The sequence below is a fragment of the Lepidochelys olivacea genome (assembly GCF_965140295.1).
Source record: "Lepidochelys olivacea isolate rLepOli2 genome assembly, chromosome: 15".
Lineage (NCBI taxonomy): Eukaryota > Metazoa > Chordata > Testudines > Cheloniidae > Lepidochelys > Lepidochelys olivacea.
This window is the reverse complement of record NC_140425.1, coordinates 16,051,166-16,066,902: the sequence shown is the minus strand read 5'-3', so window position 1 is coordinate 16,066,902 and position 15,737 is coordinate 16,051,166. Positions and strand designations below refer to the sequence as shown.

Sequence of the window (15,737 nt, the reverse complement as noted above, 5' to 3'; positions counted from 1 at the left end):
CACAGGAAGTCTGGTGAACTGCACTTCCCAAATGGTGTGCTGAATGTACACAGTCTAGAACTTTTGTCATCCAGCTGTACTTGCCAAAATCTACTACTGGGGTCCAAATCAGGGAAAATGGCAGTTTTTGCTAACTTGCTGGTAATTTCTTCCACTGTAGGCAATTGAAAGTGTTCTCTTTGTATTGCTTTATTCAGATCCCTCAGATCCAAGCATATTCTTATTTCATCTCCGCCTGATTTGGCTACACTTACTATAGAATTGACCCATTTTGTAAGTTCTTGCAACTCTTGTTATTACTCGCAACTGTTCCATATGGTGCAGTTCTTTCACTCCCCTGTTTCTAAATGCCACTGGAACTTTACCAGGTACATGAGTTGCAGCCGGTACTTGTGAATTCATCTTTATGGTGTGCTTACCTGGGACGCACCCCCGCCCTGCACATCCATCCTCTTATTCTCTAAATATATCCCAATCACCTTCTGGTTCTTCCGTTACCAGATTGACCCTCTCCACTTGTCACAGTCTGTAAGCCCAGTATGGCTTGCGAGTGAAATTCCAGCAACACTTTCCTACCCTGATGCTCACAGTTCAAACTGCATTTACCACATACTTCCAGTGGGTCCCGTGAGTAGCTCATCAGCTGGATACTAAAGTGCAAAGTGGTCTGGACCTTAATGTGTTGTATGACTTTACAGACATCACATTGGGCTGTGCCCCAGTATCGATTTTAAAACTCATTGTTTTGTGATCATTAATGAGAAAATCCACATTGCACTCGTCGTTGGGAGGCTCAGGACTCAGCATACTGAGGAATAGATCTTACAATTGCTCATCTGCTCCTGCCAGTGGGTGCGAGTCCAGTTTGTCCATGTAACAGGAATAGGGACGAGATCCCATTGCTCTCTGAATTGTCCTTCCACTTGAGAGCTCTATGCATTGGGTGAGATTGTTCACAAGGGTTATGAGAGAGACGCAGCGTGGTCCCAGGCTCTGCCTGGAAGGATTTCTGGGCAGATTAAATATGATACCTGCTTCTCCGCCTCTGAAATGGCCCCTCCTGCTGTCACAGGACGAATGCTATTACACGTTCCCCTTTGATGATGAGAGGTTTGTGTCTCACTTCCCCATCTGGCTGGGTCACTGTGAGCAGCACCGCTGTCCACCACCTGACAGTAATAATCAGCCTCGTCCTGCGCCTGGACTCCAGTGATGGTTAACGTGGCCATGTTACCGGAGCTGGCCCCAGAGAATCGCTCCGGGATTCCGGAGGGTCTCTCACTGTCCTTGTATATGACGAGTACAGGGGCACGGCCAGGTTTCTGCTGGTACCAGTACACATACTTGCTACCAAAGTTGTTTCCTGAGCAGGTCAGTTGAGTATTTTGCCCTGGAGACACAGACACTGAAGGCAGCTGGGTCAGCATGTACTGGGCGAGCAAACCTGCAACAGGAGGAGAAAACACAGGGATAAAATCATGATGATTAAAGCTCTGGGCCAGCAGCCTGGGGAACCAATGGGAGAAATGGCTCTAAAATCAAAGTCCCCTTTGATTGAAAGACTGAGATAATCTTCCCGCCCGCCCTTCACACATACACACCATGGCCGCACCTGAGCAGTAAGTGAGCAGTGAGAGGAGGAGAAAAGCCCAGGCCATGGTGGATCCAGACAAGCTCAGCTTCCTGTGGCAGACAGGTCTGCGGCAGGGACCCTCCAATTCCCTCTTAAACCCCCAGCGCTGGAGAACGGCCCCTTCATGCAAATCGGTCCCCTGCTCACTGGCTGCTGCTGGCACCTCCCTCCCCTCAGAGACAGCTACGGACAGACCCAAGAATTGTTTTGTTTCCCATTTGCAAGGGAAAATGATGCTCATCTTGGGGGCGAGGGGCTCCCGAAGTGCTGTGTCTGGTCAGACCTTTACTGTTCAGAGCATTCCCCCTGGAGTGAGGAGTCTCCAATGTTGTCTGCTTGGCATTGCAAAGCTAGCTGGGTTTCTTGTCATTGTCTCCGATATGACGCACAAACTCCCAATTCTACGGGGTTGGCTGGACTTGGCTCCTCACTCTGGGAACTGCAACCTGGCCACTAGTGAGCGGGTCACAGCCCTGCTCAGGTCTGGCCCTGCCAGCCCACGGGAATGAGTGAGGAGCTGCTGGTTCATCTTTTCTTTCTCCCTTTAAGCCGTTGTGCCAAGTGCGATGTCCCGTTTATTTCTGGCAGCCCTCGCACTGTGTCCTTTGTTATTCAGCAGACTGTGAGTGTTCGTGGGCTCGAGGCGGAGGGGTCTAGTGCTGGGCGCGCTGACAGCCCCTGCCTCTGAGTGTGTTGGACACGCACCTTCCCCCACATCTAGGGCCGGTGCACACCAGCACTCAGAGCCACTCCCTGCAGTGGGGTCGGCTCCCACAGATTACTATTGCCCCCTAGTGGCCAGCGTTGCACTTGCCATGATCACGTCCCTGACTTTCCAGGGCTGTAGGGAACATCGCTAGCGAGTCCCTTCCAGCATTCAGCCTCTTCCTTCCAGGATGTCCTTCTCCACACTAACCAGCTGATCAGGCCCTTGGCTTAGTCACGTTGGGCAGAGATCAGCTAGTTATTGAGGCAGCTGCAGCCCCCTGGATGAAGATTAAGACATTCTAGAGCTGGGCAGCCACTGGGGTGCGGCTACATGAATCTAACTCTGTGAGACACAGACAGACCCGTCCCCAGGGGAAGGGGCAGGGAGGCAGAACCAGCCCGGGCTCCTGCACGGTGCTTTACCCTGCACTTTTGAATATTGCCGGACAGAGTAGAAATTGACTGTTACCACCTTAGATCCCCTGCACCGAGAGTGCCGAGGAACCGTAAATCTCCACAGTGTTCAGGTGCAATAACAATATCCTGGAAGAGCATCTGTGTCATTCGATGCCTCGTGCTGCACCCAATTGGGACTCCCAACTAACCCTCTTGCGGGGGTGAGATCCCCCCTGAGGCTCTCGATCCCTGCTCTGCACAGCTCCAGTATGGCCGGCGCACTGTGACAACCCTCAGGAGAGTAGGTAACGGCAACACTGCCATATTCACCCCACTCCCCTGAGGATTGCATTCAGAAGTAGAGCAACAGATGGGCTGCTGAGGATCCTGGCCACCTCCTGAGAGGCAGGGGTGTGTCCCCTCACCCTTTCCTCAGGACCCCCTGGGGTTCTCAGTAGCAATGCCTGCTTGGCCGGGCAGGGGCTCTCACAAGGGCTGTCTGGTGGAGGACTTTCCAATGCTCCACTGGGAGCAGAATGGGCCTCTCCACTCATGGGTGCACGGAGCCCTATCTGCACAGCGGTGGAGCCTGTGTCAGGGGAGGGAAGATTCAGCCCTGACTCACCCCAGCACAGGACTCTGCGTGTGCCCAGCACCCCAGCAGAGCTATACGGAAATCGCATCAGCCAGGGCCCCAGTAAACAGAGTGCTCTAGTGGTGAGAACCTACAACAAGCAGCAGGTTCTCAGGGTCAAGATGAGTGGGTGGGTCACAGCTCTGGAGCTGTTGTTTCAGGCTTTTTGCAGACTCAGGCAGGTATCAGGGACACTGCAGTCATTCTTCAAGGTTTTCTTAACAACCCATGAGGACTTACTGTAATTTCTTGTAATGAAGGCCGAGATTCTGTTCTCATCCCAAGAGTCATGGAGCCAGGTACTAGGTGCGAGTCCAGTTTGTCCCTTTAACAGGAAGAGGGACGAGATCCCCTCGCTCTCTGAATTGTTCTTCCACTTTAGAGCTCTGTGCATTGGGTGAGATTGTTCACAATGGTTATGAGGGAGACGCAGCGTGGTCCCAGGCTCCGCCTGGAAGGATTTCTGGGCAGATTAAATAGGATACCTGCTTCCCCGCCTCTGAAATGGCCCCTCACACTGTCACAGGATGAATGCTATTACACATTCCCCTTTGCTGACGAGAGGTTTGTGTCTCACTTCCCCATCTGACTGGGTCACTGTGAGCAGCACTGCTGTCCCACACCTGACAGTAATAATCAGCCTCGTCCTGCGCCTGGACTCCAGTGATGGTTAACGTGGCCGTGTTACCGGAGCTGGCCCCAGAGAATCGCTCCGGGATTCCGGAGGGTCTCTCACTGTCCTTGTATATGACGAGTACGGGGGCACGGCCAGGTTTCTGCTGGTACCAGTACACATACTTGCTACCAATGTTGCTTCCCGAACAGGTCAGTTGAGCGTTTTGCCCTGGAGACACAGACACTGAAGGCGGCTGAGTCAGCACGTACTGGGCGAGAGAACCTGAGACAGGAGGAGAAAACATGGGGATAAAATCAATATTTAGTGATCTAACCCACCACAGGCCATGCAGGAACCCGAGGAACAGAAAATCCCCTGAGTAAAGAGGTGGAGAAGATCTCTCCCGCTAATAATACCTGAGCAATAAGTGAGCAGCGTGAGGAGCAGAGGGGCCCAGGCCATAGTGGGGAATCCAGACGAGCTTGGCTTCCTGAGGCAAAGGGGTCTGTGTCTGGGACCCTCCGATTCTCTCTTAAACCCCCAGTGCTGGAGAACGGCCCCTTCATGCAAATCAGCCCCCTGCTCACTGGCTGCTGCTGCCTTTCACTCCCCAAGAGCGAAGGGACCCAGGGGAGAGCCTCTCTGCATAAATCCCCTCAGACATCTGAAGGGGAAAGGACTCCTTTGCCTTTCATCAGCAAGAAGAAAATTTAGCTCATCCCAGAGGTGAGCAGCTCGAATGGGTCTGGTGTACTCAGAACGTCAAGTGCAGACCCCTCTCCCCAGAAGTCTCCAATTTTATCTGCCTTGGACCTCAAATTAAACTGTGGTTTCTTCTCATGCTCCCAGGCCACAATAGTTTTCAGAGTCAGGCCACCATTTTCAGTCATTGCAGGAAGAAATGCTGGCCAGTTTTGGGGTGATCATTTCTGGAGTGCTGGATGGTGTGGGTGCTGTTGGATGGGGACTGGTGTGGGGGCTGGTTATGGAGTGGGTGCTGGATGGGTGGGTGCTGTTGGATGGAGACAGGATTTGGGCTAGTTTCGGAGTGGGGGCTGGATGAGGGCAGTTGATATTTTCAGACTTTACATCAATCCATGGTTCCCAGGACAGTCCCAATGTGACGCAGAAACTCCCCATTCCACGGGGCTGGCTGGACTTGGCTCCTCATTCTGGGAACTGCAACCTGGCCCCTAGTGAGCGGGTCACAGCCCTGCTCAGGTCTGGCCCGGCCGCGCCACGGGAACGAGTGAGGAGCTGCTGGTTCATCTTTTCTTTCTCCCTTTAAGCCGTCGTGCCAAGTGCGATGCCCCGTTTATTTCTGGCAGCCCTCGCACTGCGTCCTTTGTTATTCAGCAGACTGTGAGTGTTCGTGGGCTCGAGGCAGAGGGGTCTAGTGCTGGGTGCGCTGACAGCCCCTGCCTCTGAGCGTGTGGCAAATGCACCTTCCCCAACATCTAGGGCCGGTGCACACCAGCACTCACAGCCACTCCCTGCAGTGGGGTCGGCTCCCACAGATTAATATTGCCCCCTAGTGGCCAGCGTTGCACTTGCCATGATCACGTCCCTGACTCTCCAGGCCTGTAGGGAACATCGCTAGCAAGTCCCTTCCAGCATTCAGCCTCTTCCTTTCAGGGTGTCCTTCTCCACACTAACCAGCTGATCAGGCCCTCGGCTTAGTCACGTTGGGCAGAGATCAGCCAGTTATTCAGGCAGCTGGAGGAAGATGAAGACATTCTAGAGCTGGGCAGCCACTGGGGTGCGGCTACATGAATTTAACTCTGTGAGACACAGACAGACCCGTCCCCAGGGGAAGGGGCAGGGAGGCAGAACCACCGCGGGCTCCTGCATGGCGCTTTACCCTACCGGACAGAGTAGAAATTGACCATCACCACCTTAGATCCCCTACACTGAGAGTGCCGAGGAACCGTAAATCTCCACAGAGTTCATGTGTAATCACAATATCCTAGAAGAGCGTCTCTGCCTTTCGATGCCCTGGGCATTCACCCCAGTCCCCTGAGGATTTGATTGAGAAGTAGAGCAACTGATGGGCTGCTGAGCAACCTGGCCACCCTCGTGAGAGGCAGGGGTGTGTCCCCTCTCCCTTTCCTCAGGACCCCTGGGGTTCGCAGTAGCAATGCCTGCTTGGCCGGGGCAGGAGCCCACAGGAGAGCTGTCTGCTGGGGGACTTTCCAACACTCCTCTGGGAGCAGAATGGGCCTCTCCACTCAGAGGAGCACGGAGCCCTGTCTGCACAGCGGCAGAGCCTGTGTCAGGGGAGGAGAGACTCAGCCCTTGCCCAGCCCGGCCCAGGACTCCTTGTGTGGCCAGCTCCCCAGCAGAGCTGTGCTGAGATGGCATCAGCCAGGGCCCCAACAGACACAATTGGTCCAGAGGGTCTCTCACTGTCCTTGTATATAATGAGTGGGGGGGGGCACGGCCAGGTTTCTTCTATTCGTCAGTCTCTTCTCCTGTGCAGGTGTGCGGGTCGGGGGGAGTGTGTGACAGGATGCGTGTGTCTGTGTGTGTGAGCGGGAGAGGGAGAGAGACAGAGGCAGTGTGTGTTGGGGGAGAGTGAGTTTGTTGGCACGCTGTCTCGTGAGTTCGAACAGCTGCTGTCCCAGAAACACCATGAGAGACTCTTCCCCTCTGTGCAAGGTGGACCCGGTGTGGGGGAGGCAGGCTCAACCAGGCAGGATCCAAGTATGAAGGGGCTCAGTGTGGGGGGATCCAGGTGTCGGGTGAGAGGATTCTGTGTGGGACAATCTGGGTGCAGGCAGACTGTGGCAGGATGTGGATGCACAGGGGCTCGGGGAGGGGCCGGGTCCAAGTGCGGGGACAATGGGACTGTGCAGGGGCTTCCAGGTGAAGGTGGTTGGGGATCAATGGAGGGGTCTGGGCCTGGTGGTCTCAGCAGGGGAGTCTGGGTGCAGTTAGTTGGGGGTCAGTGGCATGGGGGTCTGGATGTGGTGGCTCAGGGTGATGCAGGGGGGTGGAGCTCATAAGGGTCAGGGTTTGAGTGCAGGGAGGTCAGTGGGGGTGGTGTGGGTGCAGGGGTGGAGGTCTGGAGGCAGGGAGTCTGGGTGCAGGGGGGCTCCAGATGCAGGAGTTGAGGTTCAGGGGGTGGGGTTTGGGTATGGAGTGCTAGGTGAGTTTTAGGTGCACGGGGTGAGGCTTGGTGGGGGTATCTGATATGGGAGGTCCAGATGCATGGGAGTTGCAGGGATGGGGGAGCAGCTCCTCGTACAGTGTCCCCTCCCCATGCAGCTGAGGAGCGATGGGGGCAGGAAGCGGGGAGGATGCTGAGCTTGCTGCAGCTGGGGAAGGTTTTTTGGGGTAAGTCTGACAGAGCCTCATACTCCTTGCAGGGGAAGAGGAAGTCCCTTCCTCTCCTGCCTCCAGCCCAGCCGGGACTAGCAGCTGATTCTGGTACAGGGTTGGAGCTCCTGGCTGGGGTATCGCCAACCCTGTGGTTATTGACTTCTTCACTGGCTGCTCCGGGTACCTGAAATGATGTACCTGAGCTGCTAGGGAGTGGTGCGTGACTGCTCTTGCAGCGTCCCTTTGCCATGGGTTTTGTGGCCTCAAGAAACCCTGGCTGGTTTGGAGCTGTGTGTCCGATGGGATGGCTGCTGTCTGGTTGGGTGTCCCTGGGAGATGCGGCTGCTGCAGACCGATGGCTTGAGGAGTGAGTGGCTGCTGCTGGGCTCTGGAGTTGTTCTTGATTGGGGTTGGGACTGACCAGGATGGGTGCTGCTGTGGGGCTCTGGGGTGCTATTGGAGTATGCTGCTAGGTGAGGCTCTGCTGGGAAGGGTGGGGCCGAGACCCTTCTGCATGGCACACTCCTGCACGGGAGCCCCACTGAAAGACAGCGAGGAACCAGCTGAGCAATGGGGACCATGAGGATCAAGGCAACTGGCTCCTGACTGCTCCCCTTTGAGTGGTACTTCCCTGCAGCAGGTCAGTGTGGGCAGGCCGAAGGCAACGCTTGCCCCCTCTGGGTTGTAGCAGCCCCTGGGTTTTGGTGATCTTGTCGTGACCCTCGCACCACTCCAAGCAAGACTGGCAGTCGGAGAACCCCTTTCCCAGAGACCAGGGAGCAGAGAGGGAGTGGCTGGGAGGTTGGAATCCAAACAGTGGTCTCTAGGGTCCCTTGTCCAGCTCAGTCATGTGAGCGCTGTTGGGGAATAGAAAGCCCCAAAGCCCAGAGATCTCTCTAGCCCAGCAGTGTGTAGCCTGACTTGCTTTACACTGCCCGAGTAGAGACTCTGAGCTCCAGCACTGTGAAGGTGAAGAGCACCCCCTGTTGGTCAGTGCTGCTGTTACTAAAATTATTCTGGCTGGGGTTTTACAAAAGCTGTCGACCGTTCATACTGAGCTCATCACAAAGCGGGCCCCCACTCACTGTCTCTCACAGCCACAGGGAACATCACTGTACAATTGTTTGCAGCATTCATGTTGTTCCTTTTCATGGTGTTCTTCTCTGTGCTGGCTACACTGATCACGTCATCAGCCTGGTCCCATCTTTGGAAGGGATTCCCCAGGGGTTTCAGAAGTTGCACCTGCCTAGATTAAGACGAATGCAACCCAAGCTAGGGAAGTCATCTCCTTCTAGCTGGTTTGCTATTGTTGTCTCTTCCTGGGACACTAATGTTCTGTTCTGATCCCAGGGGCACCCTACTGTGAGCGGTAGCGGATACTGGGGCCGTGCAGACCAGCTCTCCAGGGATAAGAGGGAAGGTCCTTGCGTGGATCAGTAACTGCTTAAAAGATAGGAAACAAAGAGTAGGAAAAAATGGTCAGTTTTCACAGTGGAGAGAGGGAAATAGTGGAGTCTAGAAGGATCTGGGTAGGACCAGTGCTGTTCAACATCTTCCCAATTGGTCTAGAAAAGGGGCAATCAGGGAGGTGTCACAGTTTTCAGATGATACAAAACTACTCAAGATAATTTAGTCCAAAGCTCATTGCGAACAGTTCCAAAGGGATCTCTCAAAACTGGGCGACTGGGCAACAAAATGGCGGATGAAATTCAAAGTTGGTGAATGCAAAGTAATGCACAGTGGAAAACATCATCCCAACTATACATATAAAATGATGGGGTCGCCGTTAGCTGTTACCACTCAAGAGAGAGATCTTGGAGTCATTGTGGAGAGGTCTCTGAAAACATCTGCTCAATGTGCAGCTGCAGTCAAAAAAGCGAACAGTGTTCGGAATGACAGGAAAGGGATAGATAAGAAGGCTGAAAATATCATCATGACACTATATAAAACCATGGTGTGCCCAGCCCTTGAATATTGTGTGCAGTTCTGGACACCCCATGTCAAAAAAGACGTTTTAGAATTGGAAAAGGTATTTGTTTCGCGTGTGCATATTCGTCTAGCCAAGCGATGGAATCTGCAGTGGCGTGATGCAGTTCTTCTGGGCCACCTCTGGACCTGGTCGGCAGCTTCCATTGACAAGTGTGTCACCGTCTGGGTTATGCCGCAGCTGCACAAAGGGCTGCCACCAAAGCCACAGGGATACTGGTCGGCTGCACAGAGACCTGGTCCGGTCTGGAACTTCTTCAACAGGGACCACTGGCGATGGGGTAGGTCACAACCGAGCAGGCAAATTGTGGGGTCGGCGACGAGGGGCTGGTTGGAGCACGAGCACCCAAAGACGAACCAGCCAGTTTGCAAAGAAGATTGTTGCGCTTCTTTACTTTAGCTGCTGTCTTCTTCAGGAGGAAAGGATAACTCAGTGTGCAGTCGAAGGTCACACCTAGGTAGACCGGTTCTACTTCATGCTTCACCTCCTGACCATTCAGATAAACATTCAGTTCTCGGGTTGCACTGGTGTGATGAGGATAGACCAAACTGGAGACTGTTTTTATGACGCTTGGCTGGAGGCAAAAAGTCTTCTAGTAGTCAGCGAACTTCATCATGTCCCGGTTTAAGGTGTCATCAAGCTGGTGAAATGTCTGGGCTTGGGTAACGCAACAGATGTCGTCTGCGTAAATGAACTTTTGTGACTCTGTTGTTGGCAGGACATTGATGTAAGGATTGAACAGGGTTCGCGAAAGCACAGTACCCTGGGGTAACCCACTGCGCTGTCATCTCCAAGCACTCGTCTTCTCCCCCATATGGACTCTGAATTGCCTATCGCGGAGCAATAGTTAAATGATGCCTGTGACCCAAGGTTGCAGGACCTGTGATACCTTCACGGGCAGGCCAGTGTGCTGTACCGTATCGTACACTGTGGTTAGATTGATGAAAACAGCACCTGTTTTCAATTTTTTTGGAACCATTTTCAACAAATATGGTCAGTGCGAGTACTTGTTCACATGTGCTATGGCCTCAGCGAAAGCCGGCTTGGTCAAGGCTCAAAATTCTCTCCACGTTGGGTAACATGTGCGGTAGGACAAAGCGCTCCAGGGCCTTAAAGTACACCGACAGTAATGATATGGGTTAATAGGTTGATGCTGGACTTGGGTCCTTTCCAGGCTTTTGGAGGCCAATGACTTTTGCGGTGCGCCATATCTTCTGTAACCTACCGTCACTGATGATCCTGGTGACGAATGTCACACACCAAAGCCAAGCACGGGGGCCAAGGTTTTTCAGGAATTCTGGAGATAGCCCGCAGCTGTTCCACACTTGATGCTACCCAGTGTCTGTTCCAGCTCTGTTACAGTAAATGGTTGTGGGCAGCTTCTGATCTGGTGTACATATTGAAATATACGCCATTCGTTCCTCACTTGTCTTCGCACCTGTTTCTCCAAAGGTGCTCTGGCCACTCTCAGTAGGTGTCCGGCTACCTGGCTGGGTGTCACTGAAGGTCGGCAGGGTGCAGGTGGCTGCTGCGCTGCTCCAAGGTGTTGTCGCGACTCCAAGACTTGCATCTGGAGCAGGTAAAGCTCATCCTCTCGGTCGTCTCCTCCCATCTGGCTCGGTGAGCAGTGTTCAATGATTCGATCAGAGGGTGTCATAAATATAAAGGGAAGGGTAAACCCCTTTGAAATCCCTCCTGGCCAGGGGAAAGCTCCTCTCACCTGTAAAGGGTTAAGAAGCTAAAGGTAACCTCGCTGGCACCTGACCAAAATGACCAATGAGGAGACAAGATACTTTCAAAAGCTGGGAGGAGGGAGAGAAACAAAGGGTTTGTGTGTCTGTCTGTAGTCGTCTTGGCCGGGGACAGAACAGGAATGGAGTCTTAGAACTTTTAGTAAGTAATCTAGCTAGGTATGTGTTAGATTATGATTTCTTTAAATGGCTGAGAAAAGAATTGTGCTGAATAGAATAACTATTTCTGTCTGTGTATCTTTTTTGTAACTTAAGGTTTTGCCTAGAGGGGTTCTCTATGTTTTTGAATCTAATTACCCTGTAAGATATATACCATCCTGATTTTACAGGGGGGATTTCTTTATTTCTATTTACTTCTATTTTTTATTAAAAGTCTTCTTGTAAAACACTGAATGCTTTTTCATTGTTCTCAGATCCAAGGGTTTGGGTTTGTGGTCACCTATGCAAATTGGTGAGGCTTTTTATCCAACATTTCCCAGGAAAGGGGGAGTGCAAGTGTTGGGAGGATTGTTCATTGTTCTTAAGATCCAAGGGTCTGGGTCTGTAGTCACCTAGGCAAATTGGTGAGGCTTTTTACCAAACCTTGTCCAGGAAGTGGGGTGCAAGGTTTTGGGAAGTATTTTGGGGGGAAGGACGCGTCCAAACAGCTCTTCCCCAGTAACCAGTATTAGTTTGGTGGTGGTAGCGGCCATTCCAAGGATAACGGGGGTAATATTTTGTACCTTGGGGAAGTTTTGACCTAAGCTGGTAAAGATAAGCTTAGGAGGTTTTTCATGCAGGTCCCCACATCTGTACCCTAGAGTTCAGAGTGGGGGAGGAACCTTGACAGAGGGTCAGCGGCGTCTGGGTCACCAGACGCGTCCTACTGCTTGTGCAAGGCAGCGCTCTCCTCCTCGAGACAGGGGATGTAGAGCGGGGAGCAACCGCGTGGGATGGCTCTGCAGGCTGCTTTGTAGAGAGCTCCACAGACGCGACGGTAGGTCTCATTTACCGAGAGATACCAGGCTGGTATTGTCACTACTGTCTTCTCCAGCGCTTCCTGGTCTATTTCCCGGTCGGCCTTTCAGAAGTTCCACTGCTTCTGTTTGGAACTCTTGACACCTGGGAGCTGTATCCCAATATGGATCAGGAGAAAGAGGAACCACAAAAATGTGGTTTGAGGTATGGATCAGCTTCCATCTGAGGAGAGATTAAAAAGATTGGGATGGTTCATCTTGGAGAACACATGGGAGAGATGATAGAGGTCCATAAAATCATGACTGGTGCGGAGAGAGTCAATAAGGACGTGTTATTAACCTGTCCCATAGCAATAGAACCAGGGATCACCCAATGAAATTAGTAGGCAGCAGGTTTAAAAGAATCCTAAGCGAGTACTTCTTCACACAATGCACTTGTCAACTTGTGGGATTCGTTGCCAGGGGATGTTGTGAAGGCCACAAGAATAACTAGGAGTGGAAAAAGAACTCGGTAAATTTGTGGAGGATAGGTCCATCAATGGCTAGATTGCCAGCTGCTAGCACTGGACGAGAGGGGACGGATCACTCAGTAATTGCTTTGTTCTATTCATTCCGTCTAAAGCTTCTGGCACTGGCCACTGTGGGAAGCCAGGCTACTGGGATAGATGGACATTTGGTCTGACCCAGGGTGGCCGTTTTTATGTTCTTAGAGGTGTCCACCTGGACCCCAGCAGAGAGAGTCTGAGGAGAGAACAGGGAAGACTAGGGAAGTGCTGGGCAACTGCTGAGAGTGGGGAAATGAGCTTCGCTGAGAAGAACAACTGTTGTGTGATGCGTTACAGGCAGAAACCAAACACGGCAGCTGGTGTGTTTTTTTCCCCCCCACCAATCTCACTTCCCCATCTGGCCCAGTCACTGGAGCAGGCACTGGTGTGCACCACCGCACCGTAATTATCAGCCTCGTCCTCTGCCAGGGCCCCGGAGATGGTTAAATAGCCCGCGTCACTGGACGTGTCTTCAGTTCAGCTCAGATCGAATCTGAAACGTGAAAAGTCCGGTTTGGAAAGGTTCCAGAGCGGGGAGTTGAACGTGGGCTGCCCCTGGTCTAGGTGAGCACCCTCCCCACTGGGTAAATGAAGAATGGGTGGGGGTGTCAGGAACAGTAAGAGCAGCACCAGCCCCCCTCTGGCCAGTTTGTGACTGGCCAAAACGAGCCGGGTCCAATTTGTGCGTCCTTTCGGCTGGACCGAAACTGCACCTTTTGCCGAATAAGTTATTTGTCTGAAACGTTTGGAGCAGCAATAGTTACGTGGAACTCAGTTTGCCTTTCGATGCCCCGGGTTGAACCCAGGGTGGACTCTCAGCAAACCCTCTTTCGGGGCTGAGATCCCCCCTGAAGCACTCGATCACTGATCTGCACAACTCCAGTCCGGCAGGTGCACACTGACAACCCTCTGGACACTTGGTAACGGCGTGACTGCCGGGTTTACCCCACTCCCCTGAGGACTGGATTCAGAAGAAGAGCAGCTGGTGGGCTACTGAGAAACCTGGCCACCTCCTGAGATACAGCGGTGTGGCACCTCGCCCTTTCCTCAGGACCCCTGGGGTTCTCACCAGCAATGGCTGCTTGAACGGGGCAGGAGCCCACACGAGAGCTGTCTGCTGGGAGACTTCCTAATGCTCCGAATGGGCCTGTCAACTCACTGGAGTGCAGAGCCTGGAGCCTGCGCCAGGGGAGGGAAGACTCAGCCCTTTCCCACCCCAGAGGTTACTAAGGAGACAAAGTGTGAGCCCAGGCTGCCGAGAAGGGTTCGTGGGCAGATGAAATAAGACGCCTCCATTGCCAGCTCAGAAATGGCCCCTCACGCTGTCCCAGAAAGAAAGAGAATAAATGATCCCCTGTGTCAACGGGCAGTTTGTGTCTCACTTCCCCATCTGGCCGTGTCACTGTGAGCAGAGCTGCTGTCACTGTCCCACACCTGACAGTAATAATCAGCCTCGTCCTGCGCCTGGACTCCAGTGACGGTTAACGTGGCTGTGTTACCGGAGTTGGCGCCAGAGAATCGATCGGGGATTCCGGAGGGTCTGCTGCTATCACCATATATAACGAGTAGGGGGGCGCTGCCAGGTTTCTGTTGGAACCACTGCACATACTTGCTACCAATGTTGCTTCCCGAACAGGTCAGTTGAGCGTTTTGCCCGAGAGACACAGAGACTGAAGGCAGCTGAGTCAGCACGTACTGGGCCAGAGAACCTGAGACAGGAGGAGAAAACATGGGGATACAATCAATATTTCAAGAGCTAACACACCACAGGCCATGCAGAAACCCGAGGAAGAGAAAATCCCCTGACTAAAGAGATGGAGAAAAACTATCCCGCTTGTAATACCTGAGCAATAAGTGAGCAGCGTGAGGAGCAGAGGGGCCCAGGCCATGGTGGATCCAGATGAGCTCGGCTTCCTGGGGCAAACGGGTCTGTGTCTGGGACCCTCCGATTCTCTCTTAAACCCCCAGTGCTGGAGAACGGCCCCTTCATGCAAATCGGCCCCCTGCTCACTGGCTGCTGCTGGCACCTCCCTCCCCTCAGAGACAGCTACGGACAGACCCAAGAATTGTTTTGTTTCCCATTTGCAAGGGAAAATGATGCTCATCTTGGGGGCGAGGGGCTCCCGAAGTGCTGTGTCTGGTCAGACCTTTACTGTTCAGAGCATTCCCCCTGGAGTGAGGAGTCTCCAATGTTGTCTGCTTGGCATTGCAAAGCTAGCTGGGTTTCTTGTCATTGTCTCCGATATGACGCACAAACTCCCAATTCTACGGGGTTGGCTGGACTTGGCTCCTCACTCTGGGAACTGCAACCTGGCCACTAGTGAGCGGGTCACAGCCCTGCTCAGGTCTGGCCTGGCCGCCCCACGGGAACGAGTGAGGAGCTGCTGGTTCATCTTTTCTTTCTCCCTTTAAGCCGTCGTGCCAAGTGCGATGCCCCGTTTATTTCTGGCAGCCCTCGCACTGCGTCCTTTGTTATTCAGCAGACTGTGAGTGTTCGTGGGCTCGAGGCGGAGGGGTCTAGTGCTGGGCGCGCTGACAGCCCCTGCCATTGAGCGTGTGGCAAACGCACCTTCCCCAACATCTAGGGCCGGTGCACACCAGCACTCACAGCCACTCCCTGCAGTGGGGTCGGCTCCCACAGATTACTATTGCCCCCTAGTGGCCAGCGTCGCACTTGCCATGATCACGTCCCTGACTCTCCAGGCCTGCAGGGAACATCGCTAGCGAGTCCCTTCCAGCATTCAGCCTCTTCCTTCCAGGATGTCCTTCTCCACACTAACCAGCTGATCAGGCCCCCGGCTTAGTCACGCTGGGCAGAGATCAGTCAGTTTTTCCCCCCCTGGATGAAGATTAAGACATTCTAGAGCTGGGCAGCCACCGGGGTGCGGCTACATGAATCTAACTCTGTGAGACACAGACAAACCCGTCCCCAGGGGAAGGGGCAGCGAGGCAGAACCACCCCGGGCTCCTGCATGGCGCTTTACCCTGCACTTTTGAACATTGCCGGACAGAGTGGAAATTGACCATCACCACCTTAGATCCCCTACACCGAGCGTGCCGAGGAACCGTAAATCTCCACAGAGTTCAGGTGAAATAACAATATCCTGGAAGAGCGTCTCTGCCTTTCTATGCCCTGGGCATTCATCCCACTCCCCTGAGGATTTGATTGAGAAGTAGAGCAACTGATGGG

General features: G+C 53.3%; 1 protein-coding gene across 1 annotated transcript in view; it reads right to left on the bottom strand.

Moving 5' to 3' along the window:
- The window catches only part of LOC311531648 (immunoglobulin lambda-1 light chain-like), a gene marked incomplete at its 5' end in the record, with an annotated part of 46,616 nt that extends 42,167 nt beyond the window's left edge, over positions 1–4,449 (bottom strand). Inside the window, 2 exons of the mRNA XM_084649208.1 lie at positions 3,982–4,269; positions 4,404–4,449. Coding sequence (XP_084505334.1) covers positions 3,982–4,269; positions 4,404–4,449 — 334 coding nt within the window. The remainder of the gene's footprint in view (positions 1–3,981; positions 4,270–4,403) is intronic.
- Between the last annotated feature and the right edge of the window lie 11,288 nt (positions 4,450–15,737).